General features: G+C 35.0%; 2 protein-coding genes across 2 annotated transcripts; both read right to left on the minus strand.

Moving 5' to 3' along the window:
• Positions 1 to 413: 413 nt before the first annotated feature.
• Positions 414 to 7,196, minus strand: LOC145603996 (homocysteine S-methyltransferase 2-like). The gene is made up of 7 exons (XM_081659958.1): positions 6,872 to 7,196; positions 5,435 to 5,491; positions 5,103 to 5,332; positions 3,924 to 4,053; positions 3,403 to 3,606; positions 3,091 to 3,162; positions 414 to 807 (listed from the first exon to the last, which is right to left on the minus strand). The coding sequence occupies exons 1-7, from the start codon at positions 7,025 to 7,027 to the stop codon at positions 640 to 642; spliced, it is 1,017 nt and encodes a 338-aa protein (XP_081516084.1). The 5' UTR covers positions 7,028 to 7,196; the 3' UTR covers positions 414 to 639.
• A 1,646-nt stretch (positions 7,197 to 8,842) lies between these two features.
• Positions 8,843 to 13,862, minus strand: LOC145604002 (serine/threonine-protein kinase 52-like). The gene is made up of 7 exons (XM_081659961.1): positions 13,445 to 13,862; positions 12,573 to 12,953; positions 10,851 to 10,972; positions 10,475 to 10,677; positions 10,218 to 10,392; positions 9,984 to 10,118; positions 8,843 to 9,237 (listed from the first exon to the last, which is right to left on the minus strand). The coding sequence occupies exons 2-7, from the start codon at positions 12,928 to 12,930 to the stop codon at positions 9,028 to 9,030; spliced, it is 1,203 nt and encodes a 400-aa protein (XP_081516087.1). The 5' UTR covers positions 12,931 to 12,953; positions 13,445 to 13,862; the 3' UTR covers positions 8,843 to 9,027.
• Between the last annotated feature and the right edge of the window lie 629 nt (positions 13,863 to 14,491).

Raw genomic sequence — 14,491 nt, forward strand, 5'->3', positions numbered from 1 at the left:
TAATTAGGTTTTTGTCAGAAGTTAAGATATCGTGTAAGCCAAAGGCCCAAAAGCAATCCCACCCCAAGCAGCCAGGATTGTGAACCCTGCCTCAGCTAGGGTATGTTAATCTTGCCACAAAACATAATGATCCTAGACCAGTTAACAATTGGCGATAAGTATAGCTTAGGTAGAACCTCTGGCCTAATGGTATTTTTATCTCTCATTTTGGTCTGAAAGTACGAAGTGTATAAGCCGCAGCTACATTCTTCTCCATAAATGCGCTTAACATAGACCAAGTCACGTTGTTGGGAAATAAATGATGCATCAAAATTAACATCTTTTCATCAACAATCATGAGTTAAGAGGATCATTTTAAATTTCCATGTTACATATTCATTGTAAAAATTATGAATCTACTATAAGAGAGTAACTTCGAGATAAAAGCTTCCTATATAATTCAAGTACATAATTTTTGTATGCAAAGCTCGTCTTTGTGCAAATATCCCCATGCTTTATATACAGATTACATAAAATGTAAAGGGGCCTTCAGTAAACAAGCTTAGTCAAGAAGGAAATCCTCAAAACTCATGAAACAGTGAAGGCAATAGTAAACATATTGATCATATTTCCGGGTTAATCATGTACTACTCAAAAGCGTCAGTTATTTGTTAACATGGAGGGCACGGATTGCTCTGAAAGAGTCCTGTAAATTCCCCTTATTGTCTTTGGAGTAGTTCTACAGCAACCGCCAAATAGAGAAGCCCCTGCCTTCTGCCAATGTTTCACATAAGAAACAAAATCTTCATCTAGAACCCCTGTATTTTGCTGCAAGATATGCACCGAGTAGTCAGAGGCATGAATTTACAAATCAAACATATAACAGCAGCTACCCATTAGTGACAGAGAAATGGGCAAAGGTGAATACCTTGACATAATACTGAAAACCCAGCCATTTCTACAAAATATGAGACACTTGTACGTTGAAAAGTTTACCATGCATTCTGGCAACATAAGCTAAGCTATTCTGGTGGTGCTACTCTCAAGTCTTGACATTATGACAGAAGTCACCAATACGACCGAAATATGAAGATAATTACGGAGTACATAATAGCAGTAGACAGAAATTTTTCACATACAGAAGAAACAAATTTCTCTGAACAAGCACAACATAACAACTCTGCCTCGACCTAGGCTAAAAAATCAGTTTAGAACAACTATAATTTTACTCCAAACGAACCGCCAGTTCAATTATTCTTGAATTTGCATCAAAAGAAAGACGTTCTGCAGTGCCATTTAAAAAGCACGGTAAAGTAAGTCTCTACTTTTCACCCCCACAATACAAAACTATATAGAGATCTTAAATATCAATGACCCAAAGTTCCAATCAGAGATTAATAATTGTAAAACCAGATTTGAGCTTTTGCACTCCCATATCACTCCCTACTCTCTAGTAGTGTAAAAGAGTGCTTAATCCACAGAGTTGGCAGCCACTGAAGCAGATTGTATAAGGAACTAAAGAGACCCTCAAAAGACTGCTCCATAGCCAAAGGATTTTTTTTTTTTTTTTTTTTTTTTTTTTTTTTTTTTTTTTTTTTTTTTTTCAGCTTTTCTGATAACAGTTAGTGGTGTTTGAGAAAAAAATTACAGGAAGGCTGAGGATCTTTTCAGGTCCCATTTCATAGATTGACACATAAGTAGGCAACCTAGGAGACTATTAATATTATTAATAAAAAAAACCTGGTAAGTTTCACTCTGATTAATGTTTAGCCAGAATGAGTGTTTAGAAGAATTAGAACATTACTTAGAGCATGTGAACGAGGCAATAAATCTTAAATCTGGCATCTATACAAAATACAATCAAGTGGCCATTCAAACGACATCAAGAGTTCTAATGTTCTTGTATTTTCAGTTGATGTATCCATTACAAATTCCCAATGATAGAATGATCTTTCAATTCAGGGGTAATAAGAGTACGGATAGGGTGTCAAACAAGCACCAGATGATCCCAGAAGATCTCCCATCATTTCTAACCCTGAAAAAATTCTCAATGGTTTGACTTATAGAGTAATAGCACAGAAGATTTCCCTCCAATTCCTATTATAACTTTTTAATGCTCATATAATGCCCCAAGGAGACAAACAAAGCTTAGATCTCATGGCAAACCAAAATGAAGGGACCATCAAATAATCTCTCAAGGCTACTTTCAGGCCTCAGTGCAGATGTTGGAACCTTGGAAAGTCTCACAACATTCTAAATGGGATCTACAACATGTGGATGCAGTATAGCCAATGCGTAGGGAACTTTAAGAGTTTGTTTGAGAGCTTAGGAGACTTCCCTAACTCAGTCTTGTCTTACAAGTGGTGTTTGCAATAGATAGGTATAACCTATGGGTTATGTAAGGTAGAAATCTTTTCCTGATACGACTGATCGCCAGGAAGCCTAGAACTTCTCTAATTCGAGTTTATCATGTTCTGTTTTTAATTGTTTGGTGTAGAGACTAGAGACTAGAGAGACCTGCAAAGGACAGATGATATAGCAAGATTTGATCCCAAGGTCGTAGGTACCACCCATCAAAGCTTTGACCAACTAAACTAGTTAGCATCCTGCTCCACAATTCATAATTTTCTTAGTGCCTTAAAAGGAAAGCACAAGACAAAATAACATCCTTCTGGTAGATACTATCCAGTGTTGCATGGAATAGTCTTCAGGTCATAAGTCCATAACTCATTGCCTATGAAAGATCATTTTCACTTATGTTGTGTGACATAAGGCTTGGTTGGAAGGAGTGAGGAAGGATATGAAGGAGTGAGGGATTAAACGAGGAAGAGGGAGACCAAAGATGACTTGGTTGGAAGGAGTGAGGAAGGATATGAAGTGCATGGATTTACGTGAGGATGAAGTTTTGGATCGTAAGGGATGGAGGAGAAAGATTTTTGTTGATGACTACACGGAATAATCAAATTTGGTTCATGTTAGCCGACCCCACTTTTGGGATTAAGGCTTTGATTGATTGATTGTGTGACATATATATCCAATAATAGATCCCCGTGCAGAGTAAAACATCATAATAATAACCATTTAGTGAACAAAACTGAAGAGAAAACTTACCACCCACTCCTTTATAATTGGATCATAGGTTTCACCACTGTTTGGGTATATAATAATTGGTTTTGCTGCCACCTGAAATAACCATCCAGATATGCTATTAGAATTTCAGTGCCAGATTGCTACTTGAGTACACATAAAACACTATAGCAGGAAACAGAGACAATATCAGGGTTTTTTTTCCTTTTTTTTTTTTGGAGAAATTTTAATGATATCCTTATGAGCCAATAGAGTTTGGAAAACAAGAAATAATTCTGAATTTCCTCCATATAACTATATAAGAACAAAACAGATGAAAACCTACTCTAATGTTACCTTTTTAATTGACAAAATCAGTCCTTCAATAAACCTGGGAGGAGTACAATTAATCCCAATTGCAACAACCTTCTTGCTAGCCTCAGCAATTGATGCACACTCAGGCAAGGAATCACCACTGACCACATTCACACCATCTTTTGAGCTAAAAGTAAACCATGCTGGAATCTTTATATTTTCCTCATCAAGAAGTTCAGAATAAGCCTGGACATAGGACATAACAGCCAAGGTAAAGGTCATTTTAGAGTGACAATACACAACTATTGTAAGTGCCTTTAACCAAATCTGATGCCCCTCCATAAAGTTCAACTAGACAGAATATGCATACTATGGAGCCCTAGAGCTGCAATAGTAGCATAGATTAATTGTATTTTGCACAAATTGGCATCCAGCAATTAATAAATTATCTCAAAATGTAAAGTAGAAAAATCAAGATGAACAGACATTTTAATTCAGAAACCTCAGGATCAAATTTGTATCCTAACAGTTTTAGCAGATAATATTTCACAGCTCCAACATACCTGTGCTTCTACTTTATTTGGAATAGTTTCAAATGCAATTAGGTCAGCACCTGCTTCAGCTAAAACCTGAACTCTTCTCCGATGAAAATCTTTTAAGAAATCCAGTGTCACAGTAGTACCATAGTTCCCACTGTCAAAAGAATTCCATAGGAAGAGACAAATTTACTTAACATGATCTGAACTTATGTAAACGATGAAAAATATCAAAAAAATAAAAAGGATAAGATAAGCCAGTAGGTCATTATTGTCAGCACATTGGAGAAGATTGTGATTAGTAGTGTATCTGACAGCACAGAATAACGTTTATCCCCTTACTACAATGAGGTACAGTGAAGGCGTAAAAGAAATCATTGAACCACTGAAACAGAACAGATGAACAGGGGAGAGAGGCAGCACCAAGATAATAGATTAATAGCTTATCCATTCATGCCACTACCATATAGAATACGAGACTCTAAGTCTCTAACTAAATATATCTAAAGACGCATCAGTCTGACATTCTGACTACTACACCTGTAGCTTTCACTTCCCCGCACAATATTCAAGAACATAAGCCATATAAAAAAAATTGATAGACTCCTTCATCACTTTCCCACCAATTTCCATCCACTATATGTATACTAATATTACAAGTGCTTATGACATGAGAAATAATCATTAGGTACAAGTACTCACAATATTGACACTATTAGTGGGAAGCAAGTTATAATTACGTCCATTTCTATCACCAATGAAACGTAAATATGCATAGAGCAGCATTACCAAATCATGCTAGAGAACAGGTTAGCACTATATGCATCCCCCAAATCTAGTCCTAATTGACCAATTACCATGCAAGCAGAGTAAGAAAGGTAATAGTATGTAACAGTTAGGGATTGGAAAATGAACATAGCAAGTATTACACATCAATCATTCTGAATAATAGAAGTTAGCTTTACAAGAAGTAGATGAGGGAAGTATTGTAATAATATTATAAATCATATAACTGATCAATGGTCAAAATACAGTAAAGCAATGTCTTTGAAACCAGGAGTAAGATATTTGACTGATTAGTGGTGACATTTCACATCTACAGGTACTTCTAGAATGCACGGGGACGAGAAATTCAAAAACAGATAAGAATAGGATAGTACTACTGCATGAAAAAAGAAGGGGGGACGGGAGGTGGCTTTGTATTACCTATACTCAGAACCATCAGCCAAATAAGCACCATAGCTTCCCACTGATGCTGCAACCAAGATGGGCCGACTTTTTAGGATCTTGCTATCATGTCTAGCCTCCACAGAAGCCTTAACACAGTTTTCATAATATAAATCACGTGCCTCACAGGCAATTTCAACACTTTTCCTTAGCAAGGCTTCACTTTCTTCTTGTGATAACCCTTTGGCGCGAAAACCCTGGATGGTTGCCTATCAAGGTACATCAAAAGAAAAAATTTAAAAATTTATAAATGTCTGTGTATTAGGATAAAACAGCAACTAATAAGTGATACAAGATCAAAGGAAGGCTACCTGATACGATGCAGATATTATGATATCAGCACCAGCTTCAAGGTAATCAAGGTGAACCTGCAGCATCATGTACGTCATATCAAGCAATTAAACAGGTTTTGTGGCCAAATATATATAAAGGAATGGCAAGCCTACATTATAATTTATTAAGCATCAGAAATGGTATACCAACACACAAAATCAAGAGTCCGGATCATTTCTAGCAAATTGATACTGAAAAATTTAAACAAAATAACCCATCTACTGAAAAAAAAGGCATATGTAGTAGTATACAAAATTTTTCAACATGATATCCACCACACCAAGACAACTGTGGGACAGGTATCAGGTGTCCTGCTAATTATTTATCTTCAAAGAAATTAATAGAGGATGCAAAGACATAAATTCTTTGATATGTGAAGTCAAATTTCAATAAATAACACAACTTAATACATGACACCCAAAAATTTCAAGAAAATAGGACACAAAGTATATATGACCAAAGCTTCTTTTACTAAGTAGCAATAAAAGGTTGATAAGTGACAAGTGACCTGATATTAAAATTTCAAATTCTAGCAAAATGTTAATACTCCGAGTCTCCAATTCTCCCTGCATCTCAAAATAATCTTGTTGCTTGCCTTTTGAAGCATTACATATTTACATTGTCACACATTTATACATATGAATATAGTGATTTACTCGATTAATCTTCAAAATTAATTACAATCTACAATGAGCTCTCTAAGTTTGTCCTTCAAGACTAAAAAAGAATATAGGAAAGATCATTTTCAGAAGGAGGTAGCATTACTACATAGTGCACATTCAACTGGTATTACTGCCTCTATTTCACATTTTTTTGCAACTTTGAAGGGTACACAGACTCTTAAGCAAAATTTGTTTGTAAGTGTAAGATAGAGACAGGGAGAAATAAGAATGCATGTGATAACGAGAGAGATATAGAGAAATGACAACCTAAAAAGTAAAGAAAATATAAGTTGCAATAAATAAACGGAGGTAGTATATAATTAAGAGCAAATGATATAGACGGGATTTAATATTTTGGAACTACGCCAAGACTTAAACCAACTACGCTAGTTTGCTTAATTGGTTGACATTGATAGACAATGACTAATCAAATATTACAAACAAATACTCCGTAACATCTCCTTTTAAAATCCACTTTTATTCATCATATCTAACTTTTTCGTACTTAGTGCGCGAATATCTGGAGGATAAACATGAATAATAAATTCCAATAATCCAAAAAAAACAGTCTCAATCAAAATTGCAAGATGCTTCTTTACCTAGTACTGAGTAAGAGCTAAAAACAATCCATAAAAATCTTGAAAAATGCCAAAAATAGTAAGAACTATAAACAATTAATACAAATCTTGAGCATATTTTCCAAATTAAGAATCAAATTTATCACAAAATCAGCAAAAATCGAAAGAGATAAACCTGACGAACGAGGTGAGGAGAAGTGACGAGACATTTAGCGCTCCAAAGAGGATCATTGAGATCGGCGCCGTGACGCTCTAATTCCGTCGCGAGTCCGCCGTCGACGATTGCGAAACCGCCGGAATTTTCCAGAATCTTCGACATTATTGACGACATTCTTATAGCTAGCTAGCTTACTCTTACTCTTTTTTCTCTCTTTCTTTTTTCTAATAAGAGTTGAATTTATATTAACGGCGTTTTTAAGTTGCGTAACTTCTTGAAATGGAAGTATGAAGCGTCAGCTTAGATTTTACACCTGTGATTTTGGTGAGACTATTCTTGTAATCTTGTACATCAGATATTTTGTTTTTTGTTTTAGTTTATGTTTATAAATGTTATCTTTATGCATATTCACATGGACCCACGTTCTCCTCAATTTAGTGCGTGGAGGAGTATTACTAGTTATCGCCACCTATGATTTCACAAACTAATTTTATTCAAATGCTCCCTCATTTCGATTTTTGATATTACCTCCGTTTTAAGAGGTGTTATTTGTGAGATGTAAAATATTTATGTTGTAGATAATGAGAAATAAAAGTTGTATTTATAATATTTCGTATTTGATTGAAATCCTGAGCCAAATGATTGGCCTGCTTTTTTGGGTCCAGGACAACAGCTTTGGAAGAACGATAAAGGTTTACCTCAAGACCGCCACTCAAGCCAGAGGTCTTTTCGCTAGAATTTGTCATCAACTGAATCAGTACTTCGGTAGGACTCAAACTCCTATCGCGGGACGTAGCCTCACAACACCCGGGGCACTCCAATTGCTCCTTGTGATGCAACAGTCCCTGTGATGGGCGTCTCGCTGGAAGTTCTTCCGGTTAGGGAACGCCTACGACCTACCCATCAAAACCCCTCTTTCTTCTACTCAACTTATAGATTGTTGTTAAATAGGTTAAGAAGGCTAAAGGTTGTCCTAAGCTGAAAGAGTTGTCTAGAAGGCCTTTCGCTAACACTCACCCAAGAATCTCCCAAGGTAATGGATACCGCTCCTGAGTCATGGCGTTCGCTTTAACCGAGCCTGGAAGTCTTCAACCGAAGGGCCTCCTCCGATAAGAGGGCTCACTAACTCTGCCTTGGATGAGGCCAGTGCTATCAGCATATGAGTCTGCACTTCATCTAAAATTGCTTCTAAGGGCCTGTTCTCATTGACTGAACTCAGCTGAACTGAACTGAACTGAGCTGAACTGAATTGAAATGAATATTTTATAAGAGAAGGAAATTAGGAGCTGAACTGAACTGAACTGAACTGAATTGAATTGAATTGAGTTGAGCTGAATTGAGCTGAGCTGAGCTGAACTGAATTGAATTTCAACGTAAGAGAACAGGCCCTAAGTACCTCAATTTTATCAGTGATGCTCTTGAATTCCTCCCCAATCAAACCCCGGGGCACCTGCCGTAAGGAGAGGAGGCTATTGGTCAACCCGCTGAGGTCGGGGAACCGAAAGCACCAACTGTAGATCACTTACGAAGTAAAATCACTTCGTACATTAGTACATAGAGATGAATAAACTAGTATGTAAGGGGGGTTAATGGGGTATTTTTTTTAATTGTGTGAAAGAGAGAATCCAAAAATTTATGCTCATGATTTCTCTTGATATATCTGCAAGCTTGTATTCATTCGAACTTTCTAGAGAACACTTGAAATTGGAAGGAAATGGGAACAATGGTTCACGAAAATTCTAAATGTTAAGTACTTTAAAATTTAGGTAATTCTAGTCATTTCTTTCATCCTCCAATTAGCTATAAGCCTATAAATATTGGTGTTAGACATTCAATATATCAATCACATGCAGTTATGCCTATTTTTTTTTAATGATATTTGAAGTTCATGTTAACATTTAAAAAAAAAAATTCAACAAATATTATTCTTGTTAATTACATATGGAAATCCCTATACATATCATGTAACCATAAAATAAAATAAAATAAAATAAAATCTACAAAATTAAATACATTCCATTGATAAAAGATTGAACAAAATTTGTTAAAATTCTTAATATTCTAAAATCGTATAACCTACATACATCTTAGCCCGAAACAAAATGGATGGGCACAAAACCGATTAATCCAGACGACATAACTGATGAGAGTCCAGACGACATAGCTGATGAGAGTTATGGGCCACGACTCGGGCCAAAACAAAAACAACTATTAACAACTTGATCATCTGGTATCATCCCACCGCCTTTGGTTGTATCAAAAGCTTCCAATAACCTCACTACTTCATCCATGTTGGGGCGTTTGTTTGGTTCGCCATCCCAACATTTGCGCATGATACTCACTAATGAAGGTGGACAACATCTTGGTATATCAGGACGCATACCCTATCAAATAAATTAAAAAAAAAACACTTTAGCTTAGTTAATATAATAAGCAGGTAAAAGTTGAAATCAAATTATTATGCATAAAACTCGTGAAAGTACACTACTAATAGGGATGTCAGTGGGGCGGGTCAAGTAGGAGACCCGCCCCATCCCCGCCCCAATGGGGCGGGGATGGGTCTTGGTTTGGCGGGTGGTGGGGCGGGGATGGGGATGAAAACGATACCCGCCATGGGTGATGGGGCGGGGGTGGATTTTAAGTTGTACCCACCCCATCCCCGCCCGCCCCACCCGCCCCACTTCGTACCCGCCCCATCCCCACCTCATACCCACATCTATATACTTTTATATTATTTTATAAAATAATTACGTGAAATAAATATTAATTATAATATTTTGTACTACACTTATATTATAAACAAAAATGTGTGTAATATTAAGAATTTTTTTTTTAATATTATAATCCGTATTAATTATGTAGGATTGTGTATTTAAGACACGGAAATTTGGTGGGTCTTAGGTGGGGATTAGGCGGGTATTTGGTGGGGATTAGGCGGGGATGGATATCCAAGTGGGGGGTGGGGCGGGGATGGTTTTGGAGTTGTACCCGCCGAGGTGGGGATGGGGATGAATATTAGACCCGCCGCGGGGATGGGGATGGGGATGGGGATAAAAATGTTAGGTGGGGATGGGGATGGGAAGGCCAACATCCGCCCCGCCCCGCCCCATTGACATCCCTAACTACTAACATCTCTAACCACCGCAGAAGAGACATCCGCAAAACTCAAATCAGGATAAGGCATATCACAACAATAAATCTCCCACAAACATATTCCAAAACTGTATACATCACACTTCCTGTTGTACGGCTTACCATCAAGAACCTGTCATCAAATAATAAATAAAAATTAATTTTGCAATCAATTTCACCAAAATTAATAATTTTAATAAAAACATCGTCAAAATAATAACACTATTGTTACCTCTGGTGCCATATATCCTAGTGTACCAGTTTCTCCGGTCATGTCACGTGGGTTTTGTGCCTCAACTCGAGCAACACCAAAATCTGCGATTTTCAATGTACCACTAGTATCTAATAGCATATTTTCAGTTTTGACATCACGATGTACAATCTTTCTAGAGTGAAGGTAACTTAATCTGCACATATAAGAAGGTACACAATCTAATCACTTTCTTATAATAAAGTAACAAATAAAGGTACAAGTTATATGGAACTTACCCTCTCGAAAGATCTAAAGCAAGTCGAATTACAACTTTGATAGCAAGTTTTCTCTTCCTATTTCTAATCAAATAATTTTTCAGCGTTCCTCCGGCAAGATACTCAACTATAACACAACATGCCCTAGAAGGAAGAGAGTTGCCCAAATTGCCACTATTGGTAGGAATTAAAAGATTTGAAGTTCCCATTGAAGCTCCAATGAACTACAAAATATATTTAATAGTTCAAACCTTAGCAAATTTATTCAACAAAATATGGATATGAAAAAAAAATGTCATTACATTTGAAAAAAAAAATGTCAGTCACATGAGAATATGTGATCAAACCAAAAGCACAAAAATCAAAAGACATAGCATAAGTTTCTAACAGTTTTAACCTTTGTAACATTGGGATGGTCAAGTTTATGCCAAACAGCAACTTCTTGCCGAAATGAGGACCGAAGAGCCGCAGTTTCAGCCTCTGTGGCCATACCATCTTCCCCCCAATCCAAAACTTTCACTATAATATAACCACACAAAAAAAAAAAAAAAAAAAAAAGTAAACCAATCAAACATACCAATGAAGATAATATATAGAATTCATATCCTAATAATACATAAAGCTCCCATTAATACATGCAGCACCAAAAAAAAAAAAAAAAAAAAAAAGAAAAAAAAAATTGAAGTAGAAGTAATGGTAGCTATGAGATATTTGTATTGTTATACATAGCAGTATCTGAGGCATATCAAATAAGAATTCAAGCTAATTAATATGGTATAACAGAAGTATATGTAGATATGTATATATATATAATTCTTATATAGTCAATAGTTCATTGCTGCTTTCATTCAAATGTTACAATAATTAGATACTTGATAAACAGTTAAGCAAACGTTTGGTTTAAGGGCTTGTTTCAATCAGTTCAGTTCCTAATTTCCTTCTCTCATAAACATTTAGTTCAACTCAGTAAATCAGGCCCTAAGTTGATTTTTAGTTTTGTTTCACATGCTTACTAAGATGTATTTCGAACTTTCAGGATAGCATAAAAATTTAAGTAGTTTCATTCTTTCATAAAATAAAATGGCAGATTAACCAACAAATTTGCTCAAGTCAAGTTTCTTATCTATATTGATAATCAAATGGTTGCTTTAGGATCAAGCTTTATCCAACACTTCAAAGATTTAACCGTTTAAGGAAGCAAGAGTTTGACATGAATTATAACGTAATAGTGTTTCTCCAAACAGAAGATAATTGAATTTGGCATAGAAATATGAGCAAAGTTAATAAAAGGAACAGGTGAGCACAAAATAAGATGCATTAGGACAAAATTACTACTTGTATAGTTGTATGTACCAATATGCCATGCCCGACAAATTAAATGTCACGACATAAGAAATTGAAATTGTATAGATTAAAGAGATATCTAATACTTTCATTATCAACCAAAACTATGTCATATGCAAGTAAGGAACACTTTAATGAACAATCACAAATCCAGCTTTTGCCACCTGAACCCCGATAACCATATAATCAACAAAGAACTATACAAATTACCATAATCTTTAAACTTGTCAAATTTGGGGGGTCATGAGTTCTATATACCAAATCACCGATGCTATACATATGACAGATAGTCCATAAACATTTTCTATTACAAATATGGATGGTGATCCTCAGCTATTGACAGAACACACCATAAGCCCAGCACATGGCACTTTGTGCTACATGCAGACCTCAACTAATGATCAAAGCTTAATGATTAAGTGCATCATAAGGTCAAGAAACAATTTCAATTTTAATCAATCCGTAGTAACAGTTAATAGTTAACAGACAAGGTCATCAGATTAATGGTAGACACACACGAAGAGATCATCGAAACCATGTAGACTTTACAATAGTCCAACATATGGATTAGTCCCCGGTATAGGGGTACAAAAATATATCAGATGTCTCCTTTCCCTGTGATATTGAACTCTATCAAGCCATGCCTGGTGTACAATTTCCATTCACACACTCAAACTTATGATCATACAAAACTAAACTTGACAAAATAATAGTAGATAGTGAATTGATCATGAGATAAAGTGATCAACAGAACATAAAAGTTAGTTTTCATTACCTGCAACATCCCTTCCATCATAAACAGCTTTGTAAACAGAACCATATGTGCCATGGGCAATATTGTGCTTCAAATCGAGTTTCGCCAAGTCGATTTCCCACTCTTCTTTCTTGGTGGCATTGAGATCTTGATCTCGAGAAAAAACCCTACTCAAACGTTTCTCCAAATGAATATCCCAATTCTTGAAATCAATCATATCAGCCCTAAACATCATGTTTTTTGCACTCAAATTCCCCGAATCCGTCGAATTGGAAAGAGAACGCTTCTGATCGCCTTTTGCTTCTTCAACAGGCTTATCAGAAGAATTCTCTGCCACTTCAACAACACTTTCAGCACCTTCATTGCTCTTTGATTCCATTATTTTTTTCTCCCTAAATTAAACTTTTTTTTTTTCCAAATTTCAATAAAATCAGACGAACAGAAACACAATATCAGTTACCCTGACAAAATTTGACGGCAATTAAGAATTTAACATGGGAAAGCTACAAACTTATCAAAATCATGATGATTTAATAAACACCAAACAAGGTTAAATACTAAAAATCCAACCTTTTTATACTAAAATTAACAAAAAATCAAAACTCACCTAAAAAAAATAAAAATTGAAACACAAAAACATCAAACTCAGAATTAATTACTAAAGCTAAATTTCTAATAACAAATGCTCAGAAAATGACTTTTTTTCCAACCCATAAACATGAGGAAAACGAAATCCCAACAAAAATTTACAACCCACAAAAAAAAAACAGATAACAAACAAACAAAAATAAAATCACAAAAAACCAATAGAAAAAACACCAACTAAAATTCTTTCAAAAAAAAAAAAAAAACACCAAATAATTAATCAAAAAAATAGAGAAAAGGAGAGATACCTGAAAGAAAAACAACTGAATAAATCAGAGACAAAAACACCGGAAAAATAGCTGATGAACGAGAAATTCTCAAGGGGTTTGTGGATGACAATAAACCTCCCCTTGAATTAATAAATACCAAGGAATTTTGAGGGAAAGTGGCCAGAAAATAGTGTTATTTTTGGTGGGTATCTATCCAATTATATGGATACATTAGATGAACAGTGCATAAAATAATTACAAGTAAATTATAGGGTGAGAAATTGAGAATGTTATTTTGGGAGTTGAAACCAACTAGGATATTCGGAGCAGAATTTTATAATAGGAAGATTATTATCATCAGACCAAATCAATGAGGATATTAAATTATCCAAATATTTGCCTGGGATAATTAAGCTATCTTTTTTTTGGATCATATTGTATTTTATAGTGTGACAAAAAAATTTAACTTTTTTTAATACGGAGTAGTAGGAAGTGCAATATATGTTACTTCCAATTTTGAAGGGAGGGAAAAATAAATTTGTGACTCATCATGCCACTAAAGGACATTAAAAGTACTTTTTTTGAGCTCAGGACATTAAAAAAGTACTTGAGTTAAGAAAAGGTGTTTAAAAATAATTAAAGAAATTAAAAATTAAGAATAGGTTAAAAAAAGTATGATAATCTTCAAAAAAAAAAAAAAAAAAAAAGTATGATAATTTTCTACTATCCGCCAACTTAATTCTAATACTGTCTTGTACTCTTGTATGTGTAAAAAATTGGTTTAATGTAAAAGAATTACAAAAGGCAAATGATACAAAGTACTCTTATCTCAAATTTTGGAACTTTAACCAATCAATATTGTTGACATCCACAATTTTTGGTGGTTTTCCACATATAGGTATTATTCAAGTATGTAAGAAGTAAGACATGATTTGCTTCACAAATGATGACAAGTTCAGTTTAATTCACATCTGACAAGTTCAGTTTAATTTTAAAAAGTTGTGAACAAGATCAATATAAGAATGTTACTAATATAAAATAAATCTTAACTTATGAAGAAAAGAAGCAACAACAAATTCAATGACA

The sequence above is a fragment of the Chenopodium album genome, chromosome 2, assembly GCF_948465745.1.
Source record: "Chenopodium album chromosome 2, dcCheAlbu1.1, whole genome shotgun sequence".
NCBI classification, from domain to species: domain Eukaryota; kingdom Viridiplantae; phylum Streptophyta; class Magnoliopsida; order Caryophyllales; family Amaranthaceae; genus Chenopodium; species Chenopodium album.

Bases quoted from the DNA above. Each gene is read 5' to 3' on its own strand.
- LOC145603996 (XM_081659958.1), bottom strand. From the start codon at position 7,027: ATGTCGTCAATAATGTCGAAGATTCTGGAAAATTCCGGCGGTTTCGCA. The intron at 5,333-5,434 runs GTAGCCTTCCTT...GTACCTTGATAG, and splicing joins TAATATCTGCATCGTATCAG to GCAACCATCCAGGGTTTTCG. The intron at 808-3,090 runs GTAAGTTTTCTC...CATATCTTGCAG, and splicing joins CAATTATAAAGGAGTGGGTG to CAAAATACAGGGGTTCTAGA.
- LOC145604002 (XM_081659961.1), bottom strand. From the start codon at position 12,930: ATGGAATCAAAGAGCAATGAAGGTGCTGAAAGTGTTGTTGAAGTGGCA. The intron at 10,393-10,474 runs GTAAGTTCCATA...TTATATGTGCAG, and splicing joins GCTTTAGATCTTTCGAGAGG to ATTAAGTTACCTTCACTCTA. The intron at 9,238-9,983 runs GTTAGTAGTTAG...TTTATTTGATAG, and splicing joins CTTCTGCGGTGGTTAGAGAT to GGTATGCGTCCTGATATACC.